Source organism: Plasmodium brasilianum, chromosome 13 (assembly GCF_023973825.1).
Source record: "Plasmodium brasilianum strain Bolivian I chromosome 13, whole genome shotgun sequence".
Taxonomy (NCBI): domain Eukaryota; phylum Apicomplexa; class Aconoidasida; order Haemosporida; family Plasmodiidae; genus Plasmodium; species Plasmodium brasilianum.
The window spans coordinates 1340896-1359664 of NC_090126.1; the positions used below are offsets into that span (position 1 = coordinate 1340896).

At 23.0% G+C, this 18769-nt stretch overlaps 5 protein-coding genes across 5 annotated transcripts; 2 read left to right on the forward strand and 3 right to left on the reverse strand.

Moving 5' to 3' along the window:
- Positions 1-552: 552 nt before the first annotated feature.
- Positions 553-1383, reverse strand: MKS88_004959 (leucine-rich repeat protein; the record flags this gene model as incomplete). Its single annotated transcript, XM_067218176.1, has 1 exon — positions 553-1383. One exon carries the CDS (start codon positions 1381-1383, stop codon positions 553-555), a length of 831 nt encoding a protein of 276 aa, XP_067071336.1.
- Positions 1384-5144: 3761 nt separating this feature from the next.
- Positions 5145-5885, forward strand: MKS88_004960 (exosome complex component RRP41; the record flags this gene model as incomplete). Its single annotated transcript, XM_067218177.1, has 1 exon — positions 5145-5885. The coding sequence occupies one exon, from the start codon at positions 5145-5147 to the stop codon at positions 5883-5885; it is 741 nt and encodes a 246-aa protein (XP_067071337.1).
- A 2115-nt stretch (positions 5886-8000) lies between these two features.
- MKS88_004961 (CorA-like Mg2 transporter protein) lies at positions 8001-9437 on the reverse strand (the record flags this gene model as incomplete). Its single annotated transcript, XM_067218178.1, has 1 exon — positions 8001-9437. The coding sequence occupies one exon, from the start codon at positions 9435-9437 to the stop codon at positions 8001-8003; it is 1437 nt and encodes a 478-aa protein (XP_067071338.1).
- Positions 9438-11737: 2300 nt separating this feature from the next.
- MKS88_004962 (DNA mismatch repair protein MSH2) lies at positions 11738-14173 on the reverse strand (the record flags this gene model as incomplete). The annotated part of the gene is made up of 1 exon (XM_067218180.1): positions 11738-14173. One exon carries the CDS (start codon positions 14171-14173, stop codon positions 11738-11740), a length of 2436 nt encoding a protein of 811 aa, XP_067071339.1.
- Positions 14174-16179: 2006 nt separating this feature from the next.
- On the forward strand, positions 16180-18769 carry MKS88_004963 (uncharacterized protein; the record flags this gene model as incomplete). The annotated part of the gene is made up of 6 exons (XM_067218181.1): positions 16180-16348; positions 16534-16641; positions 16833-16971; positions 17312-17414; positions 17589-18522; positions 18642-18769. 6 exons carry the CDS (start codon positions 16180-16182, stop codon positions 18767-18769), a joined length of 1581 nt encoding a protein of 526 aa, XP_067071340.1.

The window sequence follows — 18769 nt, forward strand, 5'->3', positions numbered from 1 at the left end:
ATTGGTGAAATAAAAAAAAAAAGAAGAAAAAGAAAAAGAAAGATGACTAAGTGATTAGGTGGTTAAATGGTTTGATGATTAAATGGTTTGATGATTAAATGGTTTGATGATTAAATGATTTGATGATTAAATGGTTTAGTGATTAAATGGTTAAATGAATAATTGAAATAGAGCTAATGAGGTGTGTGCAATAGCGCAAAATAAAAATATTAAAACGTTATGCGGCACCCTCCTTAAAAAAAAATAGATAATAATAATAAAATAAAATATGGTATAATAAAATATGGCATAAAAAAATAGGGTATAATAAAATATGGTAAAAAAAAATATGGTTTAATGTAATAAAATAAACCAATACACAGTTTTACATAAGACACGCGAAATAATACGTACACTACTGCAATATAATTAGAACTTCAATAATAAAACGTGCATTATATATATATATATTATATATATATAATATATTTTTTTTTTTTTAAAAATAAAATATGTATCCGCAAAAAAATTTTACATTTCTCGTATCAAACCAATCATTTTGTAAAAAGTTACTTATTCTACTTTGGTTTTTTTCGAATCTGTGTCATTGGTACTATCAAAAGCATCTTGTTTTCTTTTATTACTTTTTTCCTCTTTCTGTCCACCTTCACTTTCTTTTGTTTCTACATCCACATAATCTTTATCCAAATCATCAAGTTCTTCTTCCTCTAAATCATCATCCAATTCATCATCATCTTCTTCTTCATTATCATTTGGAACAAACTCTTCATCTTCTTCCTCATCATCATCTTTAAAATCAGCTTCATAGAAATTTTTTAAAGTATTATCCTCTTCATACTCTTCATCCTCTTCTTCATCTGAACTTAACACTTCTACACCTTCCTTGTTAAAACAATCAATTATTTTAACATCTGGCAAAAACTCAAATAATTCCTTTCTATAATTGGGGTCATCTGTAAATGGATTAAATTGTACACCTAAACGAACTAAATTTTTTAAATCTTTTAATACTTCAAAATCTTTTATATTTTTAAAGTGATTTCCTCCTATTTCTAACGTTTTGATATTTGGAAACGATTCTACAATATACTTTAATATATCTATAGTACTTAAATGATTGTCCGTTAATTCAAGCACATTTAACGTCTCTATACTTGGTAAGTCCTCTAAACTCTGTATACCCGTTTGATTTAAACATAGCCTTTCTAAATTTTTAAATTTTTTCAATAATTCAATATCCTCATTTTTTATTGAGCTAAACTTTTTTCCATCTAAAATTAACTCCGTCAAATTTTCATATGCATTTTCATTTGTTACTTCCTTTCCATCATGGGCATTTTCTTTTTTCCATTTCTCAACTCTTTCTTTGATTGCTTTTTCCATTGCTATGTTTGAAATATTTTTAAGGGGAAAAAATATATATATATATAAAGAGGGGGGAAAAATGTATTTACGTTTATTTTATATGTACACGTTCATGTGTACAAAGATATATATATGGGATGTATGTATATATTTGTGCGGTATATATACGTGTAATACTGCTATTTACAATTGTAATTTGTAATATAAAAGGATGTTATAATTAAAAATTGTGAAAATTACGTTGGCCTATACATATAGTAAAAAGATTTATAAGTGTACATAAAAAATTTATGTTTTTATATGTTATAACAAAGTGATAATTCAATATTAAAATTGCTTACAAATTTTTGAAATTTTTTTTGAAATTTTATTTAAATCTCTCTTAATATTATATATATATATATAGAAACCGATTGCCAAAAATTTTTAGAATCATTAACCAATTAAAAAATATATTTTTTTTTTTTGCTCCATGTATTATGTACTAATGTATATATGTATGCATGTATTTATATATCTATATTTATACATGTACGCATAAGCGTATACATTCTGTTACGGTTAGGGCTCATTTCATTTGCATTGCAGCGTACATGTAGTTTTATTTATCATTCATGTTATTTTTTCATATATGTGCATAAAAAAATGTATTATATATATATATGTACCCTTTTTTTTCTCTTTAACTTGTGAAGAAGTTCAAAATAAAAAGAACTGCAAATATATAATGTAATTTTATAAATTATATCATTACACTTTGCACTTCATATTTTCATAATTCTTTAAAACTCACTTATTTTTAAAATGAAAAATATATGTATGTGTGCAAGTGTATGTAAACAGGAACGTATATATATATATATATATATATATATATATGTATAAAAGTGTATATTTACGTATAAATGTATATATTTATAAATGTACATATGTATGTATAAATGTACATATGTATGTGTAAATGTATATATGAACGTTTAAATGTATATACGTAAGTATACATATATATATATATGAGCATATAAATAACTATATGCAATAAATAGAAGAAACAATTAAAGTATATTTAAAATTTTGTTTTAAAATATTACATATTTATTTATGCTTATTCGCCATTCAAGCTCGTATAAACTATCAAATAAGCAGAATTGACAAAATATTTAAAAGAAATGAAAAAATATTTCTTCTTTTCGTTTTTACCTTAATTTAAAATTATATATATTGGTTCATTAAACTTTGGGTAAGGTGATATAACGGTATTTTATATTTTTCTTTTTTCTGTTAAGAAAATTATCCTCTCCTTATACATCAAATTATGCATAATATGTGTATATATGTGTAATGTACATGTGTATGAATATACATAAATTATTTATAAAATTTTATGAGTATATAATACATAACACAAATAACATATCCTATATAGATATGTGATATTTACGTAAATTTATAATATCATACCAAGTTTGAAGGAAAAAAAAAGTATCTTTCAATCCCTTTTTGGAGGTATTTATAATATTTAATAATAATTCTTTATGTAAAAATAAACTTTTAAACTATTTTGTGAACGATAATTAAATAATTCTTCTAAAAAAAAAAAATTTAAGGAAGTATTAAATAATTACATAAAACAGAATTAAAAAAAAAAAAAAAAGAAAAGAATAAAAAATAATAAAAATAAATGTAGATATAACTTAAAAAGCTAATTCATTATTAATTGAAACTATGCTATTTTTTTCTCTAAAAAATATATTTGCACTTTAGGTATGTAAGGAGTTTTTTTTTTTTTTTTTTTTTTACTACTATTATCCTAGCTTTTTTTTTTTTCTTTATCTCATTCTGAATTGGTATTATTATATATATATACACAAAATTACAAGTTAAAATGTAATACGTAATTTTTTTTTTTTTTTTTTTTGCTATGTTTATTATTTTGGGGGATTTTCGTAATTAATTAAAAATCAGAAAAATGATATTTTAATGATGTACACTATTTTAAAATATATCTTACGAGAAAAAAATATATTTTTTGTTTATGTATAAATACTATGTGCTTGTGTGATATAGCTCTATGTGCTCCTAAATTTCTTCTTTTTAAAAAATAAACCTCCGTAACAAATTTTATTTTTATGAGGCTTTTTATTTATTTTATTTTTTTATATTTTTTTTGCTAAGGTTATTTTTAAAACGGTGTTCTGCATATACTCTATGTATCAATTTAAGTAATATTAAAAATAACCCCCCTCTAAAAATAAAAAAACAAATCGTGTATTATACGTGTGTATATATATATATACATTTATGCATAAATACATATATGCATATATATGGAATACTTTCGAAGATTCTATGAACACTTAAAAAACTAAAATTTCTCATGTTATCCATATTTCTGTTAATACAGCGGGCATAGTAATGTTTGTCTCCTTTATGCTAATATGTCCATTGCTGTTGGCCATATATACACATTTACATATATCTTTATATATGTATATATTTTAACATACATATATATATGTACATTTATATGTATCGTACGGTACATTTTCTCCTGTCATTTCAAAAGTTTCAAATGCATTAATTTTTTTATTTTGAATGTTTTCATTCCTTAACTTATGTTATACATATGTATGTTTGTACATATATATATATTTATATATTCTGTATAAATGCTTGTTGAAAAAAAGGATAATAACAAAGAAGAATCAAAAAAAAAGAGGAACATTTTTATATAAGGAATAAAGAAGTATTAAATAATTTTTCTTAAGGCAACTGTGTTTCGTAATAATTAAGGTATGCCCTTTTTACAATTTTGTATCATATATAAAGGTATATATATGTAAATGACAAAAATTCACGTCTCAATTTTGTTCCTAACTGCACTAGTTATTACTTAAAAACACGTTAAGGGGTGATATGTGTTCATAAGTTCAAAAAATTTAAACACTTTCAAGCAGTGACTAAGTATTAACGTATATGTTAATGTTAATATATATATATATACATAAACAAATGAAAAGCTTAAATAAGAACATACAGTTCTTAGGCTAATTCAATGTTTGAACTAAGTGTTTCTCAAAATACATAAGTGAGAAAATCCTAGGAAACTGGAAAGAAGTTAATAGCGAATAATAAACCCGTTTTCAAGTTCATCTTAAGTGAAATTTTCGAACTTTTCAAGCAAAATGATTCTCTTTTTGTGTTTTAAAAAATAAAAACTGTGGCCGTTGCTTTTTTATAATTTAATTTATATTCATCTTTCTTGTCATTTTTTTTTTTTTTTTTTTATTGTTTTAGTACTTCAATATGCATTCATGTGTTTAAAAGTATTTTTTTTTTTTTTCAAGTTCTTATCTCATTTGTTTTTATTTCATGAAGTTCAGCAAATTTAACAAATATGTAAAAAAAAACATGTAAATTGGTATAATTAGTGCTAAAGTTTTTCCTTTAAAGTATTTTACCATATACAGTTCTGTAGTTAAATGGGTAATTAAAAAATTCTAATTTTTTTCGTATCTTTTCTTTTTGTTATATAAAACTCAAGTAAACGTTTACATAACAAATGCAACACTATCCGAGATAATAATATTACAAAATTTCGTAGGCTAAAAAATACTTGTAAAGGGTTGTTACGTGAATATTTATAAATATATATTTGTATATATTTATATATATGTATATTTGTAAAACTAGTATTATTTTAGATAGCAATAATTTACAGTTGAGAGCAGCGGAGATTAATAAATAAAAAAAGAATCTTTTTTCCGTTCACGAAAACTATGCCGCTTCTAGAATATATAAATGAGGAGGGGTATAGGCTTGATGGAAGAAAAGCAAATGAGTGCAGATTAGTAAAAATAAATTTAGGGAATGAAAATATATTTACAGATGCAGATGGTTTTGCTTTTTATGAAATAGGTAACACAAAAATATTGTCCTACGTACAAGGACCAACTGAATTAAAAAAATCGGATGAAAAGTGTTCAGTAAAATGTGAAGTTTTTTTATCCCCATTTAATGTTTACGAAAAAAAAAAGAAAAAAACAAAAGACAACTTAACATATGAAATAAGTGCATATATAAGAAATATATGTGAAAATATTATCTTATTAGATTTATATAAAAATTCGGAAATAAATATATTTTTATACATAATTGAAAGAGATGGAGGTGTAAAACAAGCTTCTATAAATACATGCATATTAGCATTAATTGATGCAGGAATAGCAATTAAATATTTTATTTCAGCATGTTCAGTTTTATATTTGCAAAATCATATAATAGTAGATGCCAATCAACTAGAAAATAATTCAGGCTCCCCTGAATTGACTTTGGTCATTGAACTAAATACACATAAAATTATACTATTAGAGTTTGACGCAGAAGTTCCTATTGACATTTTTGAGTCCATGGTCAGAACTTGTATTGACTGTTGTATTAATTTGGGAAACGTTATGAAATTAACAGTGAAAGAAAATGCTATCAAATTGTTATGTTTAAATAATTTGTTAAATACTTAATTGTAGCTTGTTGTATAATGGTCACATAACTATGAACTGTTGACTATTTTCTATCATTTAGTGGTCTTATGTATTTCTTTCCCCCTTATTTAATGTTCTTCTTTTAATTTTTTCATAAAAATTTATCCTTCTTTTGTCGTGTACACATGTGTATATATATTCATATATATATATGTAAATATATTTATATATATATTTCCATATATTATTATTTTTTTTTCTTATTTTTTTTTTCCAAAACTATGTTAATCACCAAAAAATGCTTTATTTTAACCTTTTATTTTAAAAAAGGAAAAATACCCAAAAAAATAAATATCAATGTTTTTGTAAGCCTATTTTCCCAAAATGAAGTACACAACGCCAAATAATTTTAAAAACCTTTTTCTTTAGCATAAAACTGGAATTACTGGAAAACATATTACATACACATTTATTTCCAGTTGTAAGCATATATATGTACACACACAATGCATATACACGTATGCACTTATATATATACATATGTGTGCGCTTATGTTCCACTTTTTTTTGTTCAAAAAAAAAAAAAAACAGCCTTCAGCATAACGTATAAAATAACATTATAATTATTTATGCGTTTATGTTGAACACAAAACAAGAATTAATATTGGCATGTTTCCTAATTCTTCAATATGCAAAATAAAAGGGGAATTCTGAATTGCGTTATCATTCGTATAATATACATATCCTTAATACTTACAAATATATGAAAAAAAATATCCTATTGTTTACTAACTTTATTGTTTTTTTCACCTTTAATTTTATTTTAAATATATATACTCCTTTTTATCTTAATCCTGGATTAAAAAAAAAAAAAAAAAAAAAAAAGATCTCTTACATTTTATTAAATTTTTTTTTTTTCCAGTAAGAATTTACATTTATGTTTAAGCATATAATATATTTCTGTGACACTCAAAATTTCGTAATACATCATCCTTCGTTTTGTGCAGCATTGAAATTTAATAAAACATAGCTAGCTATTTTTTCGTTTTTTACTTTTTTTATTTATTTATTTATTTTTTTTTATATTTAGCTAGCTCAACTCTAAACGTACAGGAAAAAAAAATTTTTTCCAATGAATGGTCAGTACTCGTCCAAGCCACCAACATATACATGGGATATGAATGTCGGTGTAAATGCAATAAAGGAGAATATTGTTGATTTTATTTTGCTATGCGGTTTTAGTGTAAGTATTCTGGGTTCCTTTTATTTTTTCTATTGGTTGAAAAATCACGAAATGAGGAATGTGTGCAGCAGAAGTTATTAGAATGAAAATATTGTTCACACACTATCGACTAATTATTATAAAGCTTAATGGTTTTTTAAGACCTTTTCAAAATTTTAAAAAATTCAGAATTAAGTAAAATTGAAAAATAGTGAAACGTACATAGGAACGCGCATATAAGCACATGTGGATATATGTATATATATATATATATATATATATATATGTGAATGCATATTATATGCGTATATACATTGTATATGTGTATTATATACGTATGTGTACACGATGTGCGCTTATTTTATTACGTTATCCGCATATTTAAAAATGCACGATTAAGAAATACTCATTTAAAAGAATATACATATACTTTTTACTGAAAATATATATTTCCACTTGAAAATAAATAGTATTATATTACAATAAATTAAGATATGCAACACTTATTCATACGTACACATATATATATATATATATATGTATATGCCCAGCTGTCACAGGAAATATTTTATATCTGTGCAAAATGCAAACATCAATATATGTGGAGATAAAGCTTACGGATTTGAAGCCGTGTAAATTAAAATATGCTCCAAACATTTATTTACTTGCATGTTTCATACATCAGTAATAATTTTTCTCCACAGATACATATATATATGTGTACATACATGAGTGCATATGTATATATATGTATATATTTTTTGTTTTTTCCCCATTACATTTTAAACTTCTTTTGTATTAACATAAATTGGCATGGGTTTATAACACATGTGCATACAATTAAGTATAAGCATCCTTGTTTGTATGTTTTCATATTTGCTCCGTTGAATAACCACATAGAACGTAAACTACTGAACATAAATGAAGAAATACTAAATGTTGACTTTCTTAAACGACACAATAACATAAAATAAACAAAATACTGTTATAAGCATTAAGGAAAATGCAAGTGACCAAAAAACATATTGATCACTCTCAAAGCCATTTTTTAAATTCATTCCAAAAATAGCTGCTACAGTACCAACAACAGTTATTATAATACCATATATTTTCAACCCTAATTCCAATTTTAAAACATTATTTCTTGCATCATCTAAATTTAGTTCTACCATTTGTAAAACATCATCTAATGATTGATCCGTTCTATGAATTATCTTTAGAAATTCTTCAATTTCATGACAATAATACTCTAATAACATTTCTGTATCCTCATTATTTGGAGTCGGGTCACATTTTTCCCATAATTCTGGTTTATCTCCAAAATAAGAAACTTCTAATCTTCTTACATCTTCATCATTATTTAAAACTGCATGAATAGCTTTATAAACACTCTGCACTTTTTCATCAATTATTTTTAATTTTCTTCTCATATCTGTTAATTTGTTTATACATTTGTATATACTTAGGTTACTACTTATCACTTCGAATAATTTCTCTGCTTCACATATTACAGGCTCAATTTCATTTTTTAACTCTTCACATATATCAACAAATATTGCTTCCAAAATTAATATTTCGAATGGTAATGAATCTTTAATTAAAGATATAACTTTTGCATTTTCAATAAAATATTTACACATTTTCTCTTCTTGTTCTACTATTTCAGGTATTGAACTATTTGTAAAAGTAGGTATAAATAATAAAAAATCTTTAAATATGATACATTTTCTATATGGCAAATTTATTAATACACAATTTCTTTTTGGTGATATATCGAATCTTGTGTTACTATTACTAGAAAGTAATTGTCTTATATCTCTATATTGAGCTAATCCACTGGTATTTATAGGTGTATTTTCCCCTTTGATCTGATGAACTATTTTTAATAATTCATGAGTTTGCAAAGAATATTGAATTGTCTCCCCATTACATATTTTATGAACATAATGTTTTAAATATTTATTAAAGCATTTAATTCGAACCCTGAAATCTTCATTTTTTGTATGCTCTTCTTCCCCTTCACCTAAATGAGTTCTATTTTCTTTTGTATAGGAAAATAATCTTTTATTAAGAAAAGACTCTTTCAATTCTTTTTCTTGCTCTTCACTTAATATGCTATTATACTTGGCGAATTCCGTGTTCCCCTCTCTTTTTAATCGAGATTTTAGATAATCTGTATATATATTTTCACTTCTTATTTTTTTTTCATTCCTTCTCATCAAATTTTTCATGTCATGACTAACCATAAAATTTGATAAAATACCCTTCTTACTATTATGTCCCTCTTCCACATCATGTTCTTTGATTTCTCCATCATTGTCGCTCATGTTCAATAAAGGCTTATTCAGTTTCTTCTCTTCAGGCATCATTTACGGATGTAATATAAATAAAGAACATTTATTTCGTATAGCAAAGGATGAACATGCACATATATAGTTACAAAAACGTATATGTGTACATATATATATATATATATATTTATTATGCACTGTGATGAAGCGCAGATGTGCTCTTAATTTTAAAAAAAGAGAAACGAAAAGGTTAAAAGAAAAAGCGAACAATAATGCTTGTTAATATTGTGCACACTATTTTAGATGTGTATTATTTTCCTAAATATATACATATATACAGATACACATACAAAAATATACAAACATGTAGTTAAATTTTTTCCAAATCTTGTACACTTTGAAAATTTATTAAGTTTAAGGAGTCAAAATTTGTTAAGAAGCCTTATATAATTATGCTTAAAGCTGCATTTTTTGCTTTTTTCTTTATTATTTTAATTTTTAGGGAAAATTGAAAAATAAATTTGAAAATAAGCAGTACATGTATAAATAAATACATACATTAGTAATGTGATAAATTTTAAAGAACTATGTCCAATACTCCAATGATATTAAGTATTCCTTCAAATAATTTCAAGAACAATTTTTTCACCAAAATATTAAAAAAGGTTAAAAAAAAAAAAAAGTAAAGCGTAAAAAGAAAAATTTTTTAATATATTACCATAAGTTGAGCAATTTTTAAATTTAACATACGGCATATAATGAAAAAAAATTTAATTATTCATACATGTATATGTACACATATATCCTTTCGAGTATGGAGATTGCTAATGTGAACATCCTTAACAAAAAGATGTTAAAAAAAAAAAAAAAAAAAGCCAAAAAGGGAAAAATTTATAATAAGTAGAAAAAAAGAAAATGAAAAAAAAAAAAAAAAAGCCAAAAAGGGAAAAATTTATAATAAGTAGAAAAAAAGAAAATAAAAAAAAAAAAAAAAAAAAAAAAAAACTGTAACATAAAATTTAACAGAACATAATTAAGATCTTTAGAAATGCCCTACTTTTATAAAATGTGTAATTCAAACAAAATATATATATGTTATAAAAAGAACTACTATATTAATATTGTACTATGCATTAAATAGAAACACAATTCTATAATAATGTAAAAAATGTATAGCGTAATTCATATGATAACCATATAGCATATTTAATAAAGTTACAATAACCATTTTTTTTTTTACTATTTTTATTTAATCAAATCTTAATACTTGATAAGTTTATTCATTGCAAAGAAATAACCATATTCACGTTAAACTATCATACAAAATATACATACATCAACTTCAAAAAAATAATACTTTGTAAAAGATTTTTTGCCTTTATTTTTTTTTTTTTTCTGTATTTCCGAATAATAAATACAAGTACATCAAGTGTGCGTTTGTTCGCATTTTGTATATAATTATCCAATATTACTGAAGTATTTCTTTTCATTTTTTTTTTTTAAGGAATGTTTCAACTTTTCTATTAAAATTGGCATACACCTTTTCTATTTCCCCACTAAGATAAATTGAATCTACTTCAATATTATGGTCTATATTTTACCAAATTACTATTTATTTAAATGTTATCGAGTTTATTTATTTTATTTATTTTTTTTTTTTTTGCATTATGTTGTTCCCCTCTTATATTATAACTGAACCTCTGCAGTATGTGCGTATATGTATGTATGTAGGTATACACATATATATATAAATAAATATATATATTTTTGTATATAAAGCGCCTTTTGACCTTATATGTCATACGCAACCCGTAATATTTAATGAAAAAGCCTTCAATAAAAAATATTACATTAACAATGTTTTGTACCTCGTATTTCACATAAAGTTGCACAACATAAACTCAGTTTTGTTTCATAACAGTTGTATTATATTTAGGAAATAAGTAATTAAAAAAAATTTTAAATAATATATTAGTGTACTTTGATATTTATGTTTTTGTTTTTTTTATTTTTATTTTCATAATTATACCCCGTTAAAAAGGGATAATAATTATACATTAAAACGAAATAGATAACAAATAAACAAAAATAATAAATTTATATGAATTTATACATGCTTTTTTTTTAAATGTGATAAAAAAAATGGAAACAGAAATGGAAGAAGAAAAAAGTATTAAAATATATGAAATACATATAAAATGCATACATACTAAATGTAATTGCACATATAGTTATAGAACGTTCACTTAAATGTATATAGCTCTAAAAGAGGTTTTACATAAATGTGCATATATACATATATATGTACAATATGTGCTTTTTCCAAAAGCACAATTCGCAGTATTATTTACTTGCAGCTCTTTAAAAAAATAAATATGTTAGATAACCAACTCCTTAAAATAATTTTTTTTGGACATAAAGCGTTCCATGAATTCACTCTCACTGTTAGACGAAAATAAGTAATTAATATCCTCTTTAATTTTCATGTAATTTGAAATTTTATTTTTATAATTTTCACTAAAAGTTGATAAAACATCAATGTTTAATTTTTCTTTTAAATAATATTTGTTTTCTGCCGATTCCAATTCTTCTACTTTTTCATATGCTTTTTGAATAACATCTTTTGGTAATTTAGCTATTTCAGCAACATTTACACCGTAACTTTTATTGGATGCTCCATCTTTAATTTCATATAAAAAGCAAATTTTTTTCTGTTTCTGGTCAATTGTAGTTTCCACATGTCTATTTATAACACCTGCACATTGGTAAGCAATATTTGAAATTTCGTGAAAATGAGTAGCAAATAAACAGAAGCATTTTATATTATCTAAAATATATTTTGCAATAGACCAACTTATACCTAACCCTTCATATGTAGATGTTCCTCTACCTAATTCGTCAACAATAATAAAAGAATTTTTGTCAGCATTCTTAACAATTGCTGATGCTTCTATCATTTCTGACAAAAATGTTGAAATTCCTTTTAACTGAAAATCAGAAGCACCTACTCTACACATAACTTGACTAAAAATAGGAACTTCACAAAAATCACATGGCACAAACATACCTATTTGAGCTAATACACATATAATAGCTGTTTGTCTGATGTATGTACTTTTTCCTCCCATATTTGGTCCTGTAACTACTATGAGCCTACTTTTTTCTCTATTCATATGAATATCATTTGGTATAAAGTTAGTTAAATTATGTTGTAATTCTAGCAAAGGGTGTCTCGACCTTTTCATAATTACATTTTGACCATTCTCTATTACAGCTGGTCTAACATATGGAAAGGGTGAATTGTAACAAACAACGGAAAAAGATATCAACACATCTAACGTTGATACTATATCCATAAATTTTTCAATTACTGGTGTATAAGTTGAAACAGCACAGATGGTTTTTTTTACTATTTCTAACTGTAAAGTATTATAAATATTTAAACAATGTTCATACTGATTACATAATTTTTTTAAAGTATTCGTAGTAAACAAAAATTCATTTTTATTCATACGTATAGCTATATACTTTTTTTTCTGTTGTTGAACTAATGCACAATCTTTTTTAGGTACTCTAAATAAAAATACATTAGTATTACAATCTACCAACCTTATATCTTCTCTGTTTGTCCTCTTGTAACGTCTGTCACATTTATCAGAAAATAAATCTCTCTCAACATCTTCTTTATGATTTTTAATTTTTTTTATTAATGCATTTTTTTCATTAGATATTTCTTCTAGTTCTGCATCAAAATTTTTAGAAATTAAATATTCTTTGTTTTCTTCAATTTCTTTTAAATCAATGGTCATTTCAATCATATCTAATAACTTGGAAAACTTATTTAATACTTCATGTAGAGGATTTACAAGTATTTCTCTAAATGTTTCTTTATGTCTTTCTTCAATAGATGCTAAACAAAAATATATTTGTTTAAAATCTAAAATAGCGTAATATAGTTTTACAACATCTTTTAGTATCATTTCTTCATTATATTTAGAATTCACTCGAATTTCATTATTTTGATTAATTTCCTTTAAATAATGATTTAATTTATCTAATTCTGGTATCCTTTTTAAATAATTACAAAAAATACTATTACGCAATTCATCTTCTTTTATAAACGTTTCAACAATATTCAACCTTTTGTTAATTTCAACAGTACTTGTCAGTGGTTGAGTTAACCAAGATGCTAACTTTTTCGATCCAATAGATGTATTACATTTATCCAAAAATTTCAATAAACTCGTATTATTATTATAACTATTCAAATTTTTTTTATTTGGAAGTATATTTAATGCACAAATAGCAGCTTTATCTAATCGCATATATAAATCCATGTTATGTATGTTAATTGTACACTGATAATGTATGTCTTGATTCTCCTTAACTTTCAAATAATTGATTAAAACCATTAAGCATTTACTTGCATTTTCTAATTCCAAATGCTTATCATAATTTCGAACATCATCATTTTGAGGTATAATTAGTTTTAATTCTTCTTTTAAATTTGTCACATCATACTTTCTTTTGTCCAGTGCAATTGCTTGTATGTTACAAATATTAAATAAATTTAAAAGTCTTTCATCATCAACTAAATCATTCGTACTATTAAAAAAACATTTATATGGTCTTTTTTGTATAAATAATGATTCTAGGGCCGTAAAATAACCATTATCAATAAATTCAGTCATTAAAAATTCATATTTTAGATAATTATAAAAACACACACCCAGTGTTTTCTGATACCTCTTAGTATCTATATATAAGCATAATATTTGCTCTTCATTTAATTCAGACATTTCATTATTCTCCATTTTTTTCTTTTATATCCACAAAAAATGCAAATTATGTATCAAAAGTAGCTATTAAAATCTTTGTTTTAGTTGCAAAAAATGTATGTGTGTATGTATGTATCTGTGTACACATATGCATTCATGTACGGGTGTGTGTATACATGTATGTTTGTGTATGGGTGAATGTCATCGATTATGCATATTGCCCCTTTATCGTTTCAAATGCAGTTCCTAACGCAGTAATTACAAATTAAACAACTTAAAAATTTAACTTATAATAAGGGTATTTACTTTATCATAAATGCAAAGAACAATTTTTATCAATGTTATATACATTTAAAAGGGGAGAAAGAAAAAAAAAAAAAAAGCAGTTTTTTATTTCCTGAAGTAAATTTTTTACTCATACGATATCGCCAAGTTACACTGAATAGTGTGTAAGGAAATATACGAAACGAATTACATATGCACAGGTACATATGTATGTGTGTAAATGTATTATATATATGTAATACCATGCATGTAATAATATACATGTAATATTATATATGCATATATTATATATGTGATATTATATATGTATCCGCTTATGAACAAATTTGTTTCGTTTATAATTTGTTTGTTCAATTTTTTAATTTTTTATATTCTATTTTTCTTGTTCGCAATTTGCTCAAGTAATAATTCTCTCATATTTTCGGTTATTAGTTTTTTATTTTTTATGTGCCTTTTACACAAAACTACTTGCCATGTAATTTCAAAAATTTTTACTTTATAAATATAATTTTAGTTAATTAAACTTTTATGTAATGCCCTTAAAAATATAGTACATATAACTTACATAATTGAAAATATTTTTTTAGCTTAGCTTTTTTCAAACATTCAGAGAATACTTAATATACTTATATAACGCTTATTCTTTCTAATTTTATAATTATAATTTTTTACTGTATTACAATAGTTAAATTGTAGTAATAATTTACGAAAATAAAAAACGAAAAAAGAAAAATGCATCTGGTGAAAGACAATTTTTATTACAAGAAGGGCTAAATATATAAATTTTTCGAAGCTCTCTAATGTGTAATTACATGATCAATTTTCTTGCATATATATATATATGTATTGTAACAAAAAAAAAAAAGTAAAAATTTGTTATAATTATATTTTTTTACAAAAAAATAAATTGGTTCTCTTTTTTCTTAAGAACTAATTAATAAAGTTGAATATTCAAATTATCATTTTCATTCAAAAGAAAAAACTCTATAGACATGTTCAACGTTTATTTTTCTTTGCGTTTAAAATTAATATACAATTTTTAGTGTATATTAAAGCTACAGTTTTCTCACAATTAAAAAAAATTTATGCTTATAAAAAATTAATGTAAGCCTATTCTTATAAGCCATTTTCAAATTAAAAATGAAAATTACAAATTTTCTTGTTGAAGAAATTTATTTACAACATATTTAATAAACAAATTTTACATAAAAGAGTCATTATTTTATCATTGTAAAAAAACAAGAAAGTTTTTGTACTATATTATTATACATATATTTTTCTTTCTTCATGTATTTACTTTTTTTGTATAATTTTTACCCTTCAATTTTATTTTATTTTTTTTTTTTTGTAGTTATGTTCTTTATTTTATATATTTAAAAAAATAAAATTATACATGTATTTTCAAAAAATACATATTTTAAAATTTTAACTTTCTCTAGTATAAAAAAGGAAAAACAAAAACACATTTTTATTCAATATTTTTGCAAAATAAATGTTTATGAATCTCAAATATAATATAAAGAGGAAAAAGTTTTAAGATAAACAGTTTAAAAAAATAAAAACAAACAAAAAATCAGAAGTTAATTATGAAGAATTGTTTTAAAATGAATAAAGTTTTTAAATAAACATATGATAGATGATATAAATATGTAAAAAGAAAAGCTTTATAAGCCTTTTTTTTTTCTTTTTATATCATTTTTTTTTGTAAGTTATCACTATTTTTGAAAGAAAATTTTTCATTTTTTTTTTTCTACATAATGATTTTCATGGGATTAAGTGGTGATTACAATGCTAGAATAAATTTAAAAATAAAATTTATTGTTAAATCAATAACAAAAGTTCTAACAAAGCATTTAATATTAATAAGTATTTTAAATTTAATTATTTCACTATGTTACAATTATGTTATAAACAGAGACAGTAATCGTATGGACACCAAAAAAAAGAAAAAATACATACACATTTTATGTATATATATAAATTATATACTTTCGAGTATCCATTTTTATGTATTTCTTTTAAATATTGTAATTTAAATTAAATATATATATATTAACATATTTTATTTCATTTTATCTTTCTATATATATTTTTTTTTTCCTTTTTTAAAGACCAGTTAAATATCGTAGCACACTTACTAAGAGGAACATTTGTTAGCTCGGTACCATCATGTTTAACCATATCATTATTAATATTTTTTAAGGAGCACAGCTTGAATAGTATATATTTCATTGAAACATCTTCATTATTAAAAATTATTGTTTAATATTATATCAACCATATACGTGAATGTTTATATATATATATATATATATATATATGTTTCTGTTTATGTGTAAACATGTATATATTCACAAATATATATATATATATATATATGTAAATATGTACGTTTTTTCCTTTTACATAGATTATAAGTACAAAGAATGGAATCTGCTAAATGTATTATGTGTAATACTAACCTTTTATAGCATATTTTATACTAAAACAGTTTTTTCAAAGGATTATGGGAACAATATATACGACATTTTATATGTAGCATCCATATCGTAAGAAAAAAAATACGCTAATTATTTTTTGTGAATATTTTAATAAAATCTTTTATGAATGAACATATGTAGAAAGCAATAGATATAAATGTTTATAATTCATATGTTTGAAAAATTATACATATATGTATTATAAAAAAACAAAAATTTTTATATAAAATAATTATCATTGGAATTAAGAAAAATTGTTTTATATTTATGAATGTGCTTATTTTTTTTTTTTTGTACATCTATAAAACACGTTAAATATCAGAATAATTCAGTCGTGTTTACATACATGCATTAATGTATGTATGTATATTTATGTATATAAATTTTACTTATTGTTCACGTTTCGTAGGTATATATTACAAAAAAGATTTAATACAAGAAAGTTGAATATTCATGATTTCCAGCACTGCATCAATGCAGAAACGAAAAATATAATTGAGCTAATTCAAAAGGTTTAAATATAAATTATTTTTTATTTATTTTCCACATTTTATTTTTTTATTCCCCATAATATTTTATATATAAATTTCAAACCGCCTATATTATCGGTTCAATAATACATATATATATAATATATATACCATGTGTGTTGTTTACACAATTATATATTATTTTATTTTTCTTAGGGAATAATTTTAAATATAATGCCACTCGCATTCTCATATGTATTGAGTTTTGTTGTTGACATTTTATTAACAATAATTAACAGTATCAGCTTTAACATTCTTATAAATATTCTGACACACCCATTTGATGTAATATTGAGTTTGCCAAAAATATATAACTTATCAAATATTTATGTTCTTAACAATTTTTCATATTGTGTATCCATATTTTCTTCCATATGGATAACAACAATATTAGAGTATCATTTTATTATTTTCAATTTCATATTTAATAAATATGACTGTAAAGTTCTTACATCATTAAATAAATTTCCAATGCATAATCAATGTTCGTATCATGATGAATTCTTTGTTGTTACTTGTATATATAACTATCTAAAAGATATAAGTTACAGAATAAAAGGAAATAATATTGAGATAACAAATATGGATAAGAAAACGAAATTAAAACTATTGTTATTTAAAAAATTAATATTAATCAACGCAAGTTTAAAATATAAAGATGAGCTGAATATATTAAGTCATTTATGTAATCCAATAAATACCATCTTATTTGAAGACAACAAGTTTTGGAATGCTTATATTGATTCATGTATATTATGTATTGAAGACTTAATTAATCAATTAAAAAAATACATAAATATTTTAAATCATGACCAAACTATTTACTCTGTTGAAGAAAAATTAGAACTAAAGAGTGTATTAGAAAAGCATAGAATAAGTAAATTAAAGGACACCATTGTATTAACATGCATTTATTTAAAGGGAGTTGCATTATGGTCTATTGCAATAAGTATTATCTGTAAAAATGTTATAGTGTCGGTTATCAGGAAGTTATCATCAATTATAGTATCCTTATCATATGTTTTATTTGACTTTTTAAATTTTATTAAAATAAATGAATTATATGATCCATTACACCACCTACTTTATGGTAAAAATAAAAATGATTTTACTTGTATAGATATATTAGTACATGTACCATAATTATATATGACTATATATATATACACATCATATATATTTAATTTTTTTTTTCCTTTTTTTTTGTAGAAATGAATTCCATTGTTGATATTTTTAAATTTTATAAGGAAGATATCTTAGATAACAAATATCAATATTCATACAATTTATACAAAGGCTTATCATATTTATTCAGAAGTAATTCGTTAAAATATTAA